The 18,832-nt window shown below is 38.0% G+C and overlaps 2 protein-coding genes across 2 annotated transcripts in view; both read right to left on the bottom strand.

Annotated features, from left to right (window-relative positions):
* The window catches only part of LOC111220094 (low-density lipoprotein receptor-related protein 2-like), a 37,918-nt gene extending 33,149 nt beyond the window's left edge, over positions 1-4,769 (bottom strand). The window contains 9 exon segments of the mRNA XM_022743061.1: positions 1-117; positions 939-1,082; positions 1,189-1,305; positions 1,472-1,588; positions 2,271-2,381; positions 2,550-2,666; positions 3,223-3,345; positions 3,602-3,712; positions 4,703-4,769. Of these exon segments, the coding sequence (XP_022598782.1) occupies positions 1-117; positions 939-1,082; positions 1,189-1,305; positions 1,472-1,588; positions 2,271-2,381; positions 2,550-2,666; positions 3,223-3,345; positions 3,602-3,712; positions 4,703-4,769 (1,024 nt within the window).
* Positions 4,770-8,737: 3,968 nt separating this feature from the next.
* On the bottom strand, positions 8,738-15,970 carry LOC111220352 (mucin-13-like). The gene is made up of 12 exons (XM_022743415.1): positions 15,840-15,970; positions 13,628-14,221; positions 13,360-13,482; positions 12,527-12,636; positions 11,940-11,998; positions 11,643-11,803; positions 11,119-11,247; positions 10,944-10,989; positions 10,814-10,851; positions 10,585-10,672; positions 10,008-10,272; positions 8,738-9,781 (listed from the first exon to the last, which is right to left on the bottom strand). The coding sequence occupies exons 1-12, from the start codon at positions 15,892-15,894 to the stop codon at positions 9,599-9,601; spliced, it is 1,851 nt and encodes a 616-aa protein (XP_022599136.1). The 5' UTR covers positions 15,895-15,970; the 3' UTR covers positions 8,738-9,598.
* Positions 15,971-18,832: the final 2,862 nt, after the last annotated feature.

The following is an 18,832-nucleotide window of genomic DNA, read 5'->3' as shown; positions in this document are numbered from 1 at the left end:
CTACACAGGAACGACTGTCATTGGCTACAATGAAACCATCAGGGCAGTAGCAAGCTCCACCTTCAGGAGACGGGTGGCAGAGGTACTCACAGCTCAATGTGGAGCACTGATCCAGGCCTGTGTGTAAAAAAGAAATAAACCAACATCATAGTCAAAGCTCAGTCAGGTCATTTAATGTTTCTACTTGTGATCATCGTCTAGGCAGCCTGTCTGCCAGAACTTTATTATCAGAATCGTGACCAGCATTATAGGCATCATCAACTGAAAATGATCAGAGAGAAAAGTTCATGTTAAAACAGATGTGTGTAGAGCCCGACATATAGAGTACACTATACTGTACACAGTATATGTAGCTATATATATAAAAGCATGAGTGATATGATGGTTGTCAGGGTTGTGTTGGAGTTACAGAAAGAGAAAATGATGGGGTCATTGTTTATTAACTTTCCAGCAATGCATTTCACAAACTAGTTGGCAACTCACCCTTGAGACACCACCTGATTCTGAATCATCACCATGCATCTTTTTTTCACATTATGTACCAATAGATCTGTGATAGGCCAGTATTGGCCGATAAATTCGGGGCTTGGGCTCTGGGATGAGGGCAGTGATTAAAAAGGCAAAAGATAGCTGACTTCTGAGGAAGGTTTATGAGTATGATACACTATAATGTCCTAAACCCTTGCACCTACATTTATAGCCCTATGAAAGTGATGAAGCATCCTACATTTTGACCAGATCTCACAACATTTAATGTAGTCCATATGTATTCAGTTCAGTTTGTTTCTTCAGATCAGGCTACTGTCACATAATTAGTAGTATAAAGTATAAACCGGCACACACAGCAGCATTGCAGCAGGTTTTTTGTGGTTTAGTGTGGAACTTGTATGTGTAGATTTCTCAAATCCATATGAAGAATTTACACTGGTGTGACTTACTGCAGGTTTTCTGTGCGGTGGAGTTGGTCTCATCTGTTCCTCCAGGACAGTCGAGTTTGTCATCACACACTTTGCCCACTGGTATACACACTGTTGAGCCCGGGCATCCCCACTCACCAGGGTAACAGTCTCGAGAGTTACTATCTAAAAACCCCAGAAACTTAGATTAGAAATATTTCCACATGCTACCTTTTGAATGATGCAAATAATGTAAAAAAAAGTTTGGTATTTTAAGAACAAGTTTTCTCACCACATCCTTTTTCATCACTGTAGTCCCCACAGTCATTGAACTTGTCGCACACCCAGTGCTGAGGGATACAACGACCACTGGAACATGTGAACTCATTGCCGCTACAGCTCTGGTACGCTAATGAATAAATAGACAGTAGAACTCACATTTATTTAGTCTTACCCATCTTGCCATAAACTGCAACTTAATTGTGGGCCTATCTAATATGAATGTCACAACAATATCTAAACTGTTGAGTTGCACCTCTGTTAAAACGCTTGTGTCAATGCAGTGTCATCCTTACCACAGCCTTGTTCATCACTGTTGTCCCCACAGTCATCCCAGTGGTCACATACGAAGGAATGTGGAATACAGTAGCCATTTGCACACTGATACTGGTGGATGGGACAGTGCTGAGAGGCTGAAAATAAAACACAGTGACTGCATTTACAACAGGACAAACATTCTGTTTACTATTAAAACCCCACTGGGAATAAAACAGCTTCTAACTAAAACTGAAGCAACCACAACCTGTGCAACAGCAGAACAAGCTTCAAATTCCTGCGTCACCAAAATCACCAAGAAGAAATTTTAAAAAGAACCAGATACTGAGGCTTCAGCACTTTTAGCTACAATATTTCTGCCACCATAAAAACAACAAACAGCTCAGCTAACCTTAACCACAAAGAAAAGGAACAGAACAAGACCTGCAGCCTTATCTACCTAATGCGGTTTAATACAACAGTCCTGCAAAAAATCCTCCTATCATGGAGGTTATAATGTTCAGTTTGGTTGAAATTGTTTTAGAGGTGTTGATTCAAACTTGGAAAATGGTTTAAAATATGTATTTATGTTTTATAATATTTTAGAAATTTTGTGAGCAGGATAAAAGGTCCTTTAGGAATCTGGAGATCTATAGATCAGTTTAGCACAGTAAATGCATTTCAACCATATCATCTTCATGTACAAATATTTACATATAGAGGAAAATGTAATTGATTATTTTTCTGCTGTTTATCTGGCACAAAATATTGTTTACAGTGTCTCCACAACCGTCACTGCCAGTGACAAACTGAGGTTTGCTGTGAGTCTCATCTACTCACTGCAGTTGAATTCATCAGAGCCGTCTCTGCAGTTCTGTAGCCCATTGCAGTGCTGGGAGTTGTTATAACAGGCCCCGTTAGCACACGTCTTCTCAGTGCATGGTGGATAGTCTGCGAAAAAAAACAAAAAAACACAAACTTACTTTAATGCCAATAAAATGGTTCCAATTAAACAAATAACCCTCAAGTTAAAAATGATCTGACATTATGAATCAGTACAATGATTTCTGGACTGTAAAGTACAGCACGCTCAGTTCCCAGTAGATGTAAAAGTCTTACTGCAGTTGTTCTCATCAGAGTTGTCCATGCAGTCCGTCACATGGTCACATCTGTATTTGCTGGGGATACACTGGCCCTCCTGGCATGTGAACTGGTCTGAGCTGCATGTTCGTCCACCTGAACCAACAAGAACATGTGAGTGCGTATTTATTTTTAAATACTACATTGCAGGACAATTACAACTTGTAATTGGGTACTGGGCAATTTCAGTTAAGGAATGCAAGACATTTTACATGTTAGTTAATGGTACTATTGATATTTATGTGTTTTCTCCTAAATGACTAAGAAGAAAAATCTCATAGAATTTGAGACAGTTGTTTACTTTGTGGTTGTTTGCAGTTTTGCTTTATTTGAATTAGACGAATTGTAAGTGTCATTTGAACTCCATGCATAGTGACAGGCTCAAGCTTTATACAGGTGTGATGTAGCCACCAAGTGGTTCTACTCGTCATTACTGCACATGAGCAGGCAGCCCTGTGTCCTCTGTGATGATACTTCAGCTTCTGAATAATATGCTCATACATGCCCTTCTCTGAATTACATTTCAGGACATATTTAGAAAAAACACACGCACAAAGTGGGTTAATAGTCAACATCATCCCAAAGAAAACAGCCACATCATTTCAGTTTTTTTAGTCCTTACAGTGAGTAAGGAAACAATCAGTCTGCATACCACAGGTTCTTTGTTCATCTGAGCCATCGATGCAGTCTTCCTCCCCATCGCAGACAAATCCAAGTGAAATGCATTCACCGCTCGTCACACACTTAAATTCCTGTGAGGTGCATGATGGAGGTGCTGCCAGAGAGAACAGAACAACTGAAGAGTTTACACATAAGTAATAGTGCTTTTGGCTCTAAGTATGGGGTTGGTTTTATGTGTATGTACAATTTTTTTCTTTGTTGCGTTATGCTGCCAAACTTTATTTTCCCCAGTTAATTAATACATGTCTATGGGGTGGATTTACAATATCAAACACACTGGAAACACTGGGTTCTTATAAAGGCTTTGCTTTGTACTGTTTGTGTTTTCAGGGACTGGTTGTAATACTTACGACAGTTCAGCTCATCTGAGTCATCTGTGCAATCTTTAGTTCCATCACACCTCCAGGCTATGTCAATGCATTGTCCACTGGTGCACTGAAACTCACCACTGCTACAGCTTCCTGCAGAAAACACACACGGAGGCAGAAACGTCTATCATCATTCATCTTTTTATGGGAGTAACGTGGCCTCGTCCTGTAAAAGTCTCTGCAGGAGAGGTCATTTGTGCATTTAATATAGTTTAAAGTACTTTCAATGATGGTTACAATGCACTTGTGAATGTCTGATATCCACGTCACTTAAGTGAAAAGAATTTTACTGTATTTTACTGTTTCCTTGACAAATGAGTTACCATGTTTATGACAGCTGTAGCGCCTAAAAACATGTGATTTGGCTTTTAAAGGATGGTTAATTCTTCACCATGAATGGACAAACTATCTTATGACCTTGGAGTATGCAGCCAAGCATTTGAAATATATAATTGATGTCTGAATCAGCGTACAGATGTGTACTTTGTATCGTATGTGCAACCATAACATTTCAGTAAAATGCAATTTAATTTCCTTGTGAAGACCCCCCCCCCCTCCCAAAAAAAAAGTCAGATTTTTTTTCTGTATTTTTTACAGCCAAATAAAACTTTTCATGGGCTACCAAACAATGTTAAATAACACTGGCATTATTTCAGGATTTCCTTCAAAATGCCAATACAGTTTAGGAGATAAACTGTTACCTTATACTCACTGTACAATATCTTAACATCACATGTCAGTGTATATGTTTCAATGTCAAAAGGAATGGTTTTAAAACAGCTAGAATTATCAATAATTAATGATTCATGATTTTTATTAATGTGAAACTTTCACAGTGTTTGTCAAACTACTCATTAAGTGTGAATCTCTGATACATTACAGCAATGATCAAAGATTGAATCCATTTAAACACATTTTGGTCAAAATCACACTGTGAGGATGCAAAAACCCCAAAATCCCACTAATCATTACTAATCATTACCTAGTACACATATTCTTCTTGCATCATTTGCATCCCCCTAAAACTTTAACAGATTGGTTACTAGAAAACGCATTGCTTTGAAATCAAGAGTATATACATACCTTGAGCAAGTTGAATTCCTTGAGACAGCAGAAGAAAAGACAGAAGATGAAGACCTCTAAAGCCCATAATTGAATTCTCAGCCTTCCTCCTTAGTTCTCTTGTGGTCATGTGTTAGTCTGACAAAGTGTGTACACACATGCTAAATCTGCACCCCGACTCTGTTAAGACAAGTGAGCTGGAGGAAGACTGTGCCTTTGGGATTGAGATGTATGACCCAGAGCAACCAGCAGACCAATAATGTGAGATGGAGTACTACAGCTTTTTATGGCTTGCTCCTTTACATAAACTTCATCTAAGATTAACTTTTACCTGTTGGTATGTTGTCTACATCAGCAAGAAAGAGTAACTACTAATTTCTGTGTAACAGTGTTGGAGGAAGGTACCACTCTGTGGTTGAAACCAGAGGTAATAAAGACAACATAGTGCCTTTTTTAATTTAATTTATCCACAAATAAAATATCAGTTCATTCCAGCACAAATGACTTGCAGTATTTACTAAATAACCTGATAAAAATAAAACCCTACTGTGGCTGAGTTTTTCTTTTCAGATCCAATTCTGTTTTTCACCAGCCCCTCATCAGGTCTTCACCTTCTATGAAGCACATTTAAGAACAGCAGGCACATACAGAAAGCTATATGTACTATACAGCAAGAATGTGGTATTATGGGCGAGTGTGACACCTTTTTAATGAATTACACCAAATACAATATGCCTACAATAAATATTATTGATAGTACTTTTGGGGGGGTGGGGGGTGGTCCATAGCAGTAAATTAGTACAGGGTTGTACTATACAAGTACTTCTTTTATTGTGCATTGACTATATTTTTCATATAAATGTGGCATAGGTATTTTTGCACAACCACGTGGGTATCTTTATAATTGCTTTATTTAACTCACACAAATGGGTAGGTTTCGATACGTACGTCTACATCCTTTTTAAGCAGAACAATAAAATGATCAGCATTAAAGGTGGTGTGTGCAGCATTTTATTATCAAATCACTGCCGCATTACTGAGACTTTATCATATTTACAATCATCAGTTGAACTGATGACTGGCAGCTTCTACTGGCTTCTTTATTGCATTTTACAGTGTGTGGCCTTGCAACACCAATATTGCTTAATTAGTTTATAGTACTGAATATTGCTTTTCAACAAAAAACAGGTGGTCGCTGTTCTTCCAGCAGAAATGAAACTAAAGATTTATGAATATCTACCAGTGGCAAATGCTGGATGAGTGAAAGCCCTGTTGAAAAGTCTTTCCTGTCACATTCATCCTCCTCAGTAGAGTGAAAGAAAATTGTAGAGAAGCTACAGTTACAGCTCAATAATGTGTGGACCATCTGCTCTGGCAAGAAGCACATCAGCAATTCAACAAGTCAGATGTTAACTTCCTGCAACACAGATGATCTGCTCCTTACAACCATGTGTTTCCAGTCACTGCAGCCTAAAATCGTGTTTTCCTGGCTGATACACCTGCTGTGCATGTAGCCACTGGTTACCTGTTGCATATTAATGAGAAACTATATTAAGGTACTATTTTTTTTAGAACAGACACATTTGTAGATCAACAGTTATGTAGGATATATTTGTCCTTAACCTAAAAAAATTACTCACCAAAGCGTATCAGCAGACTTGAGGACAGTTCAGCGATTTACAAACCATTATTTTGTAAATCAAATATATATCTGTGCCCTGTGATAGACCGGCTCAACTCTCTGAGCAGCCCACTTCTTCGTGACAACCTGGACGCTACAGTGACAAGGTATCAGAAGGTAATGACAGTCCATCTGCGCCGGTGCTAGCTGGTTAGCATGCTAACTTAAAGTAGAAGAAAAGAAATGACAGAAACAGACACAAAACAAGAGAGTTGTTTTCCACAACTGGAAATAGCTCTTGGCGAGTAAAAGAATGAAGTTTGATGCTGAACTCTCAACATTTCTTCTACACCGATAAGTAAACAGCTTTTAATGCTAACATTGGCTATGTAGCAGTGGTGTGCTGTCACGGCAAGCAAGGGAAGCAGTGCTTACCCAGCTAAAGCTAAAAATAGATTCATTAGATATGAATCAATTAAACCGATACTGATGAAGAAGCGATATCTCTTCTTACACCTGGTCTCACAACAGCTTTCTGTCCTATAAAGGATTTGTTGCCTGTCTACATTCATCATGTCATTTACTGCCCTCCCGTGGTGGCTGCAGGATATTGTCTCTGAAAGCTAGCTTGACTTCCAGCCGTTGTAACTATCGATTCTGTCATTTTCGTGGATGTGACTGTGTCCCATTGATAAGGGCTGGGGCTTGTCAAGCAGAGAACACATGTTGATAATCCTGTAATCTTTGACTGGTGACTAGATACAGCCGAAGTTTGCTCGTCAAACTGTCCTGACCAGGTCCTTGACTCAGCTTCTATCATTCTGAGATCAGTTATGATATTGCATGCATTATATGCATGGCAGATGTGTGTGGAAACTAAACATGGCAGCAGTAACATGTAAACAGCAAATTGCAGTGATTAATCACCTCTGAGCGTAAGTAAGTTTGAGACAGAATACTGTTACACAAGTAGTATGGTTCCTTTCAGGAATAGCTCAGTATATAGGTTGTGTAAGTAGAGAGAGAGAGAGAGAGAGAGAGAGAGAGAGAGAGAGAGAGAGAGAGAGAGAGAGAGAAAACATGATGCTTGTGACTGGAGCAGAGTTGGCTAGTTGTAGTTCCTTAGCAGTTAGCAGAATAGCTCTGGATTTACAGTGTGATGTATGTGCACTTTGGGCTGTTCTATAACTGAGACTACAACTGCAACTCCTCAAAACTGAAATTCCCTTGTCTCCTGTGTCCTTCCCAACTTAAGTCTAGGTGAGGCAGTCAAATGCATTGTTACTGGAGTGTCACTGTCAGTTAATGGTAAATATTTTTCATAGAAGTAGTTTTTCTTTTTATTAATTTTTTTTAGGTTTTTTTGGTGTTTCTTTATTTGTATATTTGTATACTTGTATGAATCGATTGCTTGGAATCTCTACTTGTTTAAAGATAACTGCTCTCTCCTGAGAGGGGTGGGATGTTGGGAGGGGTGGGATGCTGGGAGGGATACATGGGGAGTAAATGGAAAAAAAGGTTGGATTTACTTTTGTTAATATGTAATCGACTTGTGAAACTACATCCAATAAAGAAAATTATCAAAAAAAAAAAAAAAAAGAAGTAGTTGTAGATATTTTCCCTCCATACTGCACATTTGACATTTTTACTGTCAGCTCGGAGGAATAATCCTAACACTTGTTAAGCCAGGAAGGTGAAAGGTGAAGATGTCCAGAGCAGCAAGATGAAGGAGAGAGACTTTCAGCACCGGAAAAATAGGCAGCGCAAAATCATGAGACAGGACAGGCCCTGAATTTAAGAGGGATTTGCTACTGCTACTGTCATGAAAAGGAATGTGTCAGTCGGTTCATATACTTTACAGTAGCGTAGTAAACAGCTGAATTGCACACTGAGTTTGGGGGCTCTTAGCTCTACTTGCCTATCTGTAAAAGTCCCTGCACACCACTATGTAGCAATAACAAAATGTACAAATAGCTCCTTTGAAAGGACACTCTAAATGTCTATTTCTTTTAGGTGTTTACCTTTGTTTAATAATAAACTTTATTTGTATAGTAACAAGTTCAGAGTGCTTCACAGACATAGAAGAAAGAAAAAAGTGTTGCTATCAAAATGGACCATGTGTCATTGAAAAATAAATCCTTCAAACCATTATGCATTGTATTGTCTCAGCCGTTTTCATCTCTTGCATACAGTAACTGTTTTGAAAGTGTTTCCGTTATTTTAACTTTGGCTCCCTCCAGTGGTAGTACCAAAAACAATATCCGGCAGCACTTAAATTACTGCATTTGCCTTACTGTGTGTAAATCAAGAATATCCACGGTCTCAGGATTGAAATGTTTTGATCATTACTGTAACATAACTGTCAGTTCAACATTTAACACCGACCTGCCATCTCAGTTTTTATTTTCTTCAGTGAAAGAATCCATGAAAAATTATAAGTGGTGGAAAGTCTTTTATTTTAAAATATGGTTCCATGTATTTAAACAGTTTATAATTAAATATCATATGATATTATGAGTGAAAAAGGAAAACTAATACAATACATTACATAGTTAAATATTTCTAAGTATTGCTATTTTATCCATGCTGAATAAAAGCTTGGTATCAATCAGTCATGACAGAAGTTAAACATAAACAAAATATACTCAGTCATACAAAACAGAACATCAAACAATTTCATTGCAGAAAACATTTTACACAAATTACACTCAAATATCTAGAGGGACCTAACAGGTCCTGATTTGGAGGAAGAACTTATAAAGTTTTATTAAAAGAAACTCGTCTCATTCCCAAAAGCATGTTCAACATAGCATTAGACATAAACTAGACTCATCACAAACCTGAAATGTTTTACATGCAAAACAAATATTTGTAAATTCATAGACGAGAGAGACATTAGAATTGGCATCCCATAGCCTCTCATTTCAGAGTATCGAGCTCTAGTTCAAGGCCATTTAACAATTGTTAAATAAGTAAAATTTCAACTGACTGACAATAAAAAATATTGAGAAATCTTTGAAAAGACCCACAATGTATCTCATATCCCAAAAGTTCACAAAGATTGGTCATGGAAAGACAGGAATGATTTATAACAACTTATAATTGGTCAGAATAGGGTTGAGACTATACAGGTCAATGTAGTGAAAGGACAAAACTGCCCTACAGTACAATCATATTCAATACACATTTCTTCAGCCATTGCATAAGGCCTATGCAGCCATTTTTGGGGAAAACAAGAAGTCCAACAGGTTTTCCAACAAAACTTCCAACACTGTAGAATAAACCATCATGGTTCCTCAATAGTTCGAACGTCTTCCATCGTCGTGCACGTAGTAAGGGTTGGTCTGGCCCTGAGCATATGGGTTGACCTGAGCTCGATTCTGGGCATATGGGTTCTGGGCTCGTGCCTGACTATAGAGGCTGCTCTGAGGACGAGACTGAGTGTATGGGTTCATGTCATCCTGGTCGTCATAGAGCCGCTATAATGCAAAGAAAAAATTATAAATTGTAAAATCAATCATGTATATCCCTGATTTCCTCTTCTTTAACCCTGCTGAATGTTTTCATTATTTTGGCTCTTTCTGTTCCATGAACTAAAACTCTTTAAGGAAATTGCTTTTACATTTTATACTTCTTCAAACTATCCCTACTACTTTCCCACATTGCTGCTCTTTGTACATCAAACACACACAGAAGCATACTCACCGGGTTCCTTCCCATAGGGGTCGTGTTTTGCCGACTGTTGCTTCGAATCATCTCCAGATTGGTCCTGCTGTCCCAGCTGCTGGTGGTTGTGGCCCGTGGGATTCTAGGCACCCCAGCACTGCCAAAGGCTGACCCATTAATTGAGGGTGCCTGGCTGTTGGGCAAGCTGCTGTTACTGTTAACCAATGGTGCCTTGGCAGGCAAGTGACTGACATAATTCCCAGTGTCTGCATTTTTGTTCTTCTTAGAGCTCTTCTTTGAGGGTCTAACAAGATAAAAGAATATATTAGTGTCTAATGTTACTGTTACCACATTCATGTAATATAGTCCCTATCTAGCATTTGTATATGGGTGTTTCTTCATGTCAAACTATTCACAAAATGTGTTTGTGTCTAAAATAAAGTGACAGATTTAAAACACCAGGCTGCACTGCCACAATAAAAAAAGCTTCATAGTTAATGTATCTGGTTACATAAAGGTTAATCTGTAACATGAGTGAGAGAGAAACATGGCACAGACATGGCAGAGGCAATAATGAATGATTTAGGGTGGGTGAATGAACAGATAAGAATCTCACTTGAGTGCCAGTACAGGAAGAAGAATGAGTGTGATAAGCAGCAGTCCCCCGAGCACGGAGCCAACGATTACCAGCAACAGCTGCCATGCTAACAAGACACAACACAACGAGAAGGAAGTTAATAGCAATGCCACGCTATTAAAATAACAACTTTCCTGAGATACTTTCTTCAAAGACAAACCCTATCTATAAGCTGCAGGCTTGTAATAAACACATACTTCATACTCACATTCATTGCAGTTGAAACCAGAATAACCAAATGGACACCTGAAAGACAGGAATGGTTCATTTCTCAATTTGATTTAAACCAACACTTTCTACAAACACGGGGGGGTGGGGGGCATGTTAGGAGCACTTACTTCTCACAGCTGAGAGAATCTTTTGCTTTTTGCCCACTGGGACAAGCTGCAAAAGTAGACAACAATGAAGTAGTTTGTAGTTTTGTAAAAGTAAGATTATCATATAAGACACACACACACACGCACGCACACACACACACACTTTATCTGTCTCCCACTCACTAAATGCCCTTACCAATACATATTCTGTTACTGAAGTCCGTCTTTATGTAGTTTGTGTGACAGTTACACTTAAAAGATCCATTGTCTGTTGTGCAATTTGTACTGCTCCTATCACAGGGATTCTTGGTGCACAGGTCTTCCTCTTTAAAGGAAGGAAACACAAAAAGATTGCATCAGTAAATCGAACTCATGTATGTATAGTTACACAAAAATGCACAAAACAAAATAACAATATGATATGAAATGAAGACTGAAATGCACACTACGCTGATAGCAGTTGAGAAATAATATTATCAGTGAGATGTCACTCAGTGATACTCTGCACGCATAAGACCACTGCAGGATCCTATTGGTCACCTTACCTAACAGATAGACAGATAGACAGAGACAGAGAGATAGATAGATAGATAGATAGATAGATAGATAGATAGATAGATAGATAGATAGATAGATAGATAGATAGATAGATAGATGGATAGATAGATAGATAGATTTGTTGTTTTACCTGCAAAATATCAGTATGTGTAATAAACTTACCTGTGAAAACTGCACCTGCCAGTTGACAAGCTGAACACTGAGTAGCTTCTACCATCTTACTTTGAACATCACTTGTTTTGATGTTAGAATTTGCGCTGAAGATGATCTCTACAGATGCAGTGAGCCCCTTCTCTGACCCAACTTTGCTCTGTTTACGTGGCCTATATGGACAAAACTCACACTTATGATTATATTCTGCAATTACTGAGTGCAATGTGGTGTAAACATACTTTAGAAGTACGGTCCTTGATAGGTAAACAAAGAGATGATAAACAGCATTGTCATTCTGTGACTTACTGGATTTCCAGCACTGTAGAATTAGAGTAACCACCCAATGTCTTGTAAAAAGATGACAGCTGTGTTGTGGAAAGAAAATACCATTTTGTTTAGGTAATCATCTGACTGGGAATGAACAGGCATCTTACATCAATTTCATTTCTGAGATCATTCTGCTTTGATAGGTATTGTGTAGTGACATTCATCACCACATACACCAGGATTATTACCTCTATAAGTGTATCACAAGTGACTTAGACAAAAAAATGACTTATAAAACTTCACAAACGGTGTTTTTGCATATGCTTGTCTTCACAAACAGTGTTTTCACATTGAAATACCAAATGTCTTAATTGGACAAAATAGGGGAAGACTTATTTATCATTTCTTAACTCCTCCATGATACACCTGCCATACAGCTACTCTTTGCTGTTGCACCAGATAAACCCAATGTGTGGAAATCATGGATAAATATATGTAGACTACCTCATAAGGTAGATAAAGGGTATAAAAACATACAAGCAATGGGAATGCCTTGTATTCCAAGCAGAGAGTTTACAAAAATGTCAACAAAACCAGATGAGAAGAGGAGATAACCGATCGCTTACCTCATGAATAATGGTTTGTGAAGCATTTTTAAATGCTGCTGATTGCTTGTTTTTCATGTCTTCATCATATTCTAATGTAAGCAGGGTTAGTTGTCCAGGGAAAACTTTGGCTGAAATAGCAAAACATCATCTTAAGAAATATGTATATACTTTCCTGTGATAACTATTTATTAAAAAGAACAGTTCCACGATTTGGGAAATGTGCATATTTGCTTTCTTGCCGAGAGTTAGATGAAAACATCAATCATTTTCAAATCTGTCCACTAGGTACAGCAACAGCAAGGAAGCAGTTGGCTTAGCATTAAGACTGGAAATGCACGGTAATCACAAGACTTCAGGAAGTCACTGTCCAGGATGTACCCCCAGTCCAAGATGTCCTGGACATAACACCCATAAAAAAACACAATGTACTGTTATGACTATAGTTCTTTATATAACATGTTAATTAGTTAACTTTAGGGGGGGCTAGTTTGCACCTTTGGACAGATCCACATGAGCAATCACCCCTCATTCTGAGTCTTTATGCTAAACTAAGCTAACACCTTATATTTACCAACAGAACATTGGGCTTGTCATTTAACTCTCAGTAGAAATGTAACTTTAAATATTTTGTGAAATGTTGGTATTCTACAGTTGATTATAATTTTAACTGACCTGATACTACTAGACTCTAATGAAACAAATTACAAACAGTTTCTTACAGTGTCTCTAGGCCTTCAAAGATTCAACAGAGGACAATATACAGGCTAAACCTTTGTATTAATGGGTTTTCCTTAAGTCACTTTCTCGTGGATTAACAATGTCACAATGGTGGTATGCAACCAAATACTTACCATTCTCACAACTGTTGCTTTCATAATTGTAGTTATCACCAGGCAAGCACAAGCATACAAAGGTTTCGTTGGCACGAACCCCACAGGTGCTCCCTTGGCCACATGGGTTTTTATCACAAGGATCTTTGAAGTTAAAGGAAAACAACGACACCACACACACACACACACACACACACACACACACACACCAATATAAGCATTTACAGCATAATGTAATCAACTAAAACCAATGTACGACAGAATACAGAGGAAATACACCTGGAATTACCTGGCTTCATAGTTGTCGTGGGTGCCGCCGTTGTGGTAACACGTGTGGTCGTTGTTGCTGCAGGTGCCGTCGTTGTGGTTGGAGCCGTGGTCGTTGTTGTTGCAGGTGCCGGCGTTGTGGTTGGAGCCGTGGTCGTTGTTGTTGCAGGTCCTGGCGTTGTGTTTGGAGCCGTGGTCGTTGTTGTTGCAGGTGCCGGCGTTGTGGTTGGAGCCGTGGTCGTTGTTGTTGCAGGTGCTGGCGTTGTGGTTGGAGTCGTGGTCGTTGTTGTTGCAGGTCCTGGCGTTGTGGTTGGAGCCGTGGCCGTTGTTGTTCCAGGTGCCGGCGTTGTGGTTGGAGCCGTGGCCGTTGTTGTTCCAGGTGCCGGCGTTGTGGTTGGAGCCGTGGCCGTTGTTGTTCCAGGTGCCGGCGTTGTGGTTGGAGCCGTGGCCGTTGTTGTTCCAGGTGCCGGCGTTGTGGTTGGAGCCGTGGCCGTTGTTGTTCCAGGTGCCGGCGTTGTGGTTGGAGCCGTGGCCGTTGTTGTTCCAGGTGCCGGCGTTGTGGTTGGAGTCGTGGTCGTTGTTGTAGGTGCCGGCGTTGTGGTTGAACCACCCGAACCTGTTGCCGTTGTTGGAGAATGTTCCAGCGTTGTGGATGAAACGGGCATAATCAAATTAGACAACAAAGAAAACCAACTCCGCTATAACAATCTAATCTATTTAGCAGATCCCCTGATCTGGCAAGATTATATATGAGATACAAGGGGAAAGGATAACAACATATTAAAAATTTGTCACTTTTTCAAATTAGCCTTCCTTGATAATACAACCTTATCTCTATCACATTATTAACAAAAGCCGGTATCAGTCATGGTCAAACGATACGCCTGATAGAATTACATACAGCTTTATGATACAGCAACATGATTTATGGGTTGACGGGCAGAGAGTCTTCTTTACCTGAAGATAAAAAGTACTAATCAGGGCACTGAGAGTTACATTTTAAAGGGTGGCTGGTGAACGAGGCGTGGCACAGCCATATTTTTTACTGACAACCTGAAATCCAGCTCTTCATTGTATAAAAGGAATTTGGGTTATCATATGTTTAGTTTTGTAACAGCCTGAAACAGAAGAATAATCAGTCCACTAGTTTCATTGTTATTAAAGTTATTATCATAATCATTATATTATTAAATTAGATGAACTCCCTTCCGCCCATAAACAATATCCTAGATTCTGTAAGGCTCTCAGGAAAGTCTGTGTCAAATCCAGAAGCAGTTTATTAGTGAGTGCCATGAAACATAAATATATATTTTTTTTATTTATTATTACATTTATGGAAGATCTAAATGAAAACAGGTCAAAACAAAGACATAAATTGAAATACAATACATATTGTTATCCGTTTTTCCATTTTATGGTGACAAATTTGATACAAAACAAGGGGAGAGAAAGGTCTTTTACTGTAATTACATCAATTCATATGAACCCCCAAAACTAAAAATAACAGGTTCTACGTGTGCCCTTTAAAGTTCACTTAAACCTCATTTAGGTTTCAATCCTTTTAAGTATTAACCAGACCCAGACTAGAGGATCTAGTCTCGATCTGGATTCTTCCTTGACTGGAATAGCTTTCTAAAGGAAGGTAGGGTAACAACAGGGTCATAAAGTAAGGTCAGATTGTCTGCATCAATACACTAGTCAAATATTTACATTTGCTTGTGTGTGAACCAAACCAATCCAGATGTTAAAAAAAAAGGCTGTACAGCCGAGCTTGAGGAAATTATGCAAATTGTGCCTTTATTCTAACTGTTGGTTCATAGATAATTGGATATCTGGTTTTTGAATTTGTTTGGAAACAATAAGGTAACAAAAAAAACTGTAAACAACAAGCTTGAGAGATTGAATACACTTTCAACAGACAAAGAACTGAAGGCAGCAATGCCTAGGTTTCATCTTCCATCAAAATCTCCTTTTTATCAGCTGCTTATTAAAAACTTTCTAAACAATCAACTGTGTGGAAAATATCTTTGCTTTGGGTAGAAACTTACTGAAGCCTAAAATTCAATAAAATTTTAAAATTTTATGACGCACTCTGGATTTCTTATAATTCTCTCTCACATACTTGATAATTGAACTTACTATTATCTGAGCTACCCCCTCTATCAGAGTCTAACAACTTATGAAGATTTTTAACATGTGTAGGTTTTAAAGGTAATATTAAAATAATAACTTACCAAAACAGGCTACAACTAGCCAGAGGAAAGACAGGAGTTTGAATTTTCCAGCCATTGAAAAAGAACTTGAGGATAAAACTTCACCACAAGAAAGAAAACCGTGAGGGTTTTGAGTGGAAGTGGCTTTAGTGCCCTCAAAACTTTAAATGATGAGGGCTCAGGTGTCCTCCGCTGTTAGTTTTGATCATTAGCCACTCCTCCGAGGGCAGGACTGTCTGCTAAAGTATGTTTCCTGCCCAGAAAAGAACACTGCCATTTATCTTTATGTAATTGATTTTATCTGTCAGTTTGTGTGTTTTTGTTAATGGCTGGAAAGTGTGTCACAGAAATCAGAGCTATAGAAAGTCCGGACACTTTGGACAAATTTCATCTATTCAAAGAAAAGAAGTGTTGGCCATATTAAACATTTGACAAATGGTCTCTGGGATGCACAGTCTGAAATTATCCCAGCAACCACTTAACTGAATCTTCAGAGCTCCTCTTAAAATTACACAGGGGGCATGTGACAATACTAAAATAATTTTTTTGTTGGCCAACCTCAAACTGAACAGGGTTCATAGGCTGTGATGACCGCTAAAGACAGGCTTTGGATTGATTTTCTCTCTGATTTTCAATATGTACCTGAAATAATATTGACAAATGAAGTGTTGTTGCATTTAGTGTAATAATTCATTTATTATAAGGTAAGTAATCTTAGCTAACTATGAAAAAAATAAGTAAAGTAAACAGGTAAGGCTGCAACTAATGATTATTTTCATGATCCATTAATCTCCTCATTTTGGGGATTCATTGATTAATCATTTGACCTATAAATGTCTGAAAATATTTAAAACTTCATGTCCAAATTTGGCCCAAGGTGATATCTTCAAATGTTCTTCTGATTTACAGTATGAAACCCTAACATTTACAGTTTATTATAACATAAGACAAAGAAGAGCTCCTTACAACTGAGAAGCAGCAACCACTAAATATTTGGCATTTTTGCTATAAAAAAGATATTAAAATGGTTAATGGATTATCAAAATAGTTGCAGCTTATTAGTCTGTTGATTGACTCATCGATTGATTGTTTTACAGCTTTACAAGCTGAGGTCAGATAACATCCTAACTTCTTATATGGTACAGTTGACCATCTGAAGACTTGCAATCCACAACCTGGAATTGAAATATAATCAATAAACCATACATTCATCATCCAGATTGAAACATACAGATTAAAACCTGCACATTTGTTCATAATGTTTAGAGTTCTGCTTTACTTGAAATCTCATGACTCCCAAACTAAACTGATAGTTATTTATGGACTGTGTTCGTCCTAAAATGATTATTTTTGCTTTCTTAATATAGAGTTTCCACTCTTTACATCATTTGAGTATGAAGCTTGTAAAATGGTTCTTGAAACCCAACGTTCTGATACCAAAGTTGTGGAAAAACACAAGAAGGAAGCAATGGTGTCTGCCAGTAAGAAGTCAGTGATAAGAGTAATTACATATGTAGACCATGTTGTGGATTTGCAATGTGCCTGGGTCAAACCAAAGGGCTAATGTCAACTCAAGTCAAGACTGTGACTTCCATCTACTCCCTGTCAGAGTTGGAAAGACACCAGTATGTTAAATTAGGTGGGAGCTTTACAGCAGGGGGAAGAGTTCACTGACAGAAGTTATTATCATTGTCCTATATAAAGCGCAGCACATCACGCTGGCACGGAGTGATGTCACATAAACATTTTTCCTGGGACTTATCTCCATAGCTGGGAACATGTAAAACAGAATTGGAGGTTTTCTATGACAAAAATGAAAAAGAAAAATACTAATGACAAACAATGTGTATTAACTTGCTTTATTCATACAGCACTGCTGTTTGTCATTATAACAATGTTCAGTTTCCTTCTAAGGTACGTAGCATAGTTTCCTGTGTACATCTTGGGGTTAGACTTTATAAGTTACTGAGAGGGGCAGTAATGAAAAATGGGAACAAAGGCTACATTCCTTGCTAGTGTTTTTTAATGAATTTATGGCAGTTCCACCGGCCATCATGTCACCCCGGGACCAGCTCTGCAAACACGATTTCTCCACAGGCCCACTTAAAACATGACTGTGTCCACACAACACAACTAAAGAAGACGTTTCCATGAAGCCTAATACTAGCATGAACGAGTCTAAACATGTTTCAGAAAGTGATTCAGTCCACTGACAACAGTGTTATTGGAAACTAGGTGGCCAATAAAATGGGGTGGGATGAAGGATCAGGTGACCTTTGATTTAAAAACGTCATAAAATGTGAGATAATGCAATCCTGGTGTAAACAGTAAAACAGTAAAAAGAAAAAAAGATATATATATATATATATATATATATATATATATGTGTGTGTTGTGGTGCTTTAAATTGTCATTTTAAGAAAATAAGTCATAATTTGACATAATGTTTTTAGATTTAATGTTTAATGAGAACTTTGAGATATCATCCCTCCAACATCCAAAAATTCTATTACTTCCAAATTGACCTTAATCCCAGTTACTTATCTGAATTGACACATGAATCAACTCTTACGCCACTTGAGCGTCATCATGGGTGTCAGTGGAAAAATGACATAACTTAAAGATAAAATATCTTTTAACTAAAAGTGAAGTAACACAGCAAACAGAGGTGTCTATGCTGGTAACAACAGCAAAAACAAAAAACAAACCCAAATGTGTGAACTAGATTAATAACAACACATCTGATAACTCAATTTTGGGCATCAATGCAAATTAGCAAAACTAATAATAACATATTTTTAGCATATTGAATAACATATTGTCTGTTTTAGGCTTCCATCAATACTATGCTGGCATTTCTGACCATTAAAAACACAGCTTTTTCAAAAATGTGTTCAAATGAACTCTGGATTAGAACCTGCTGTCACTCTCTAATGGACTGAAAAGTATCTTTATACATTAACTAGCATTGGACAAAAACTACTGTATATCTTAATTATTTAGGTTTTAGGTTT

This window comes from Seriola dumerili, unplaced genomic scaffold (genome assembly GCF_002260705.1).
Source record: "Seriola dumerili isolate Sdu_G_001 unplaced genomic scaffold, Sdu_1.0 BDQW01000068.1, whole genome shotgun sequence".
Lineage (NCBI taxonomy): Eukaryota > Metazoa > Chordata > Actinopteri > Carangiformes > Carangidae > Seriola > Seriola dumerili.
Note: the sequence above shows the minus strand (reverse complement) of the source record. Positions and strands in the feature narration are given on the sequence as shown.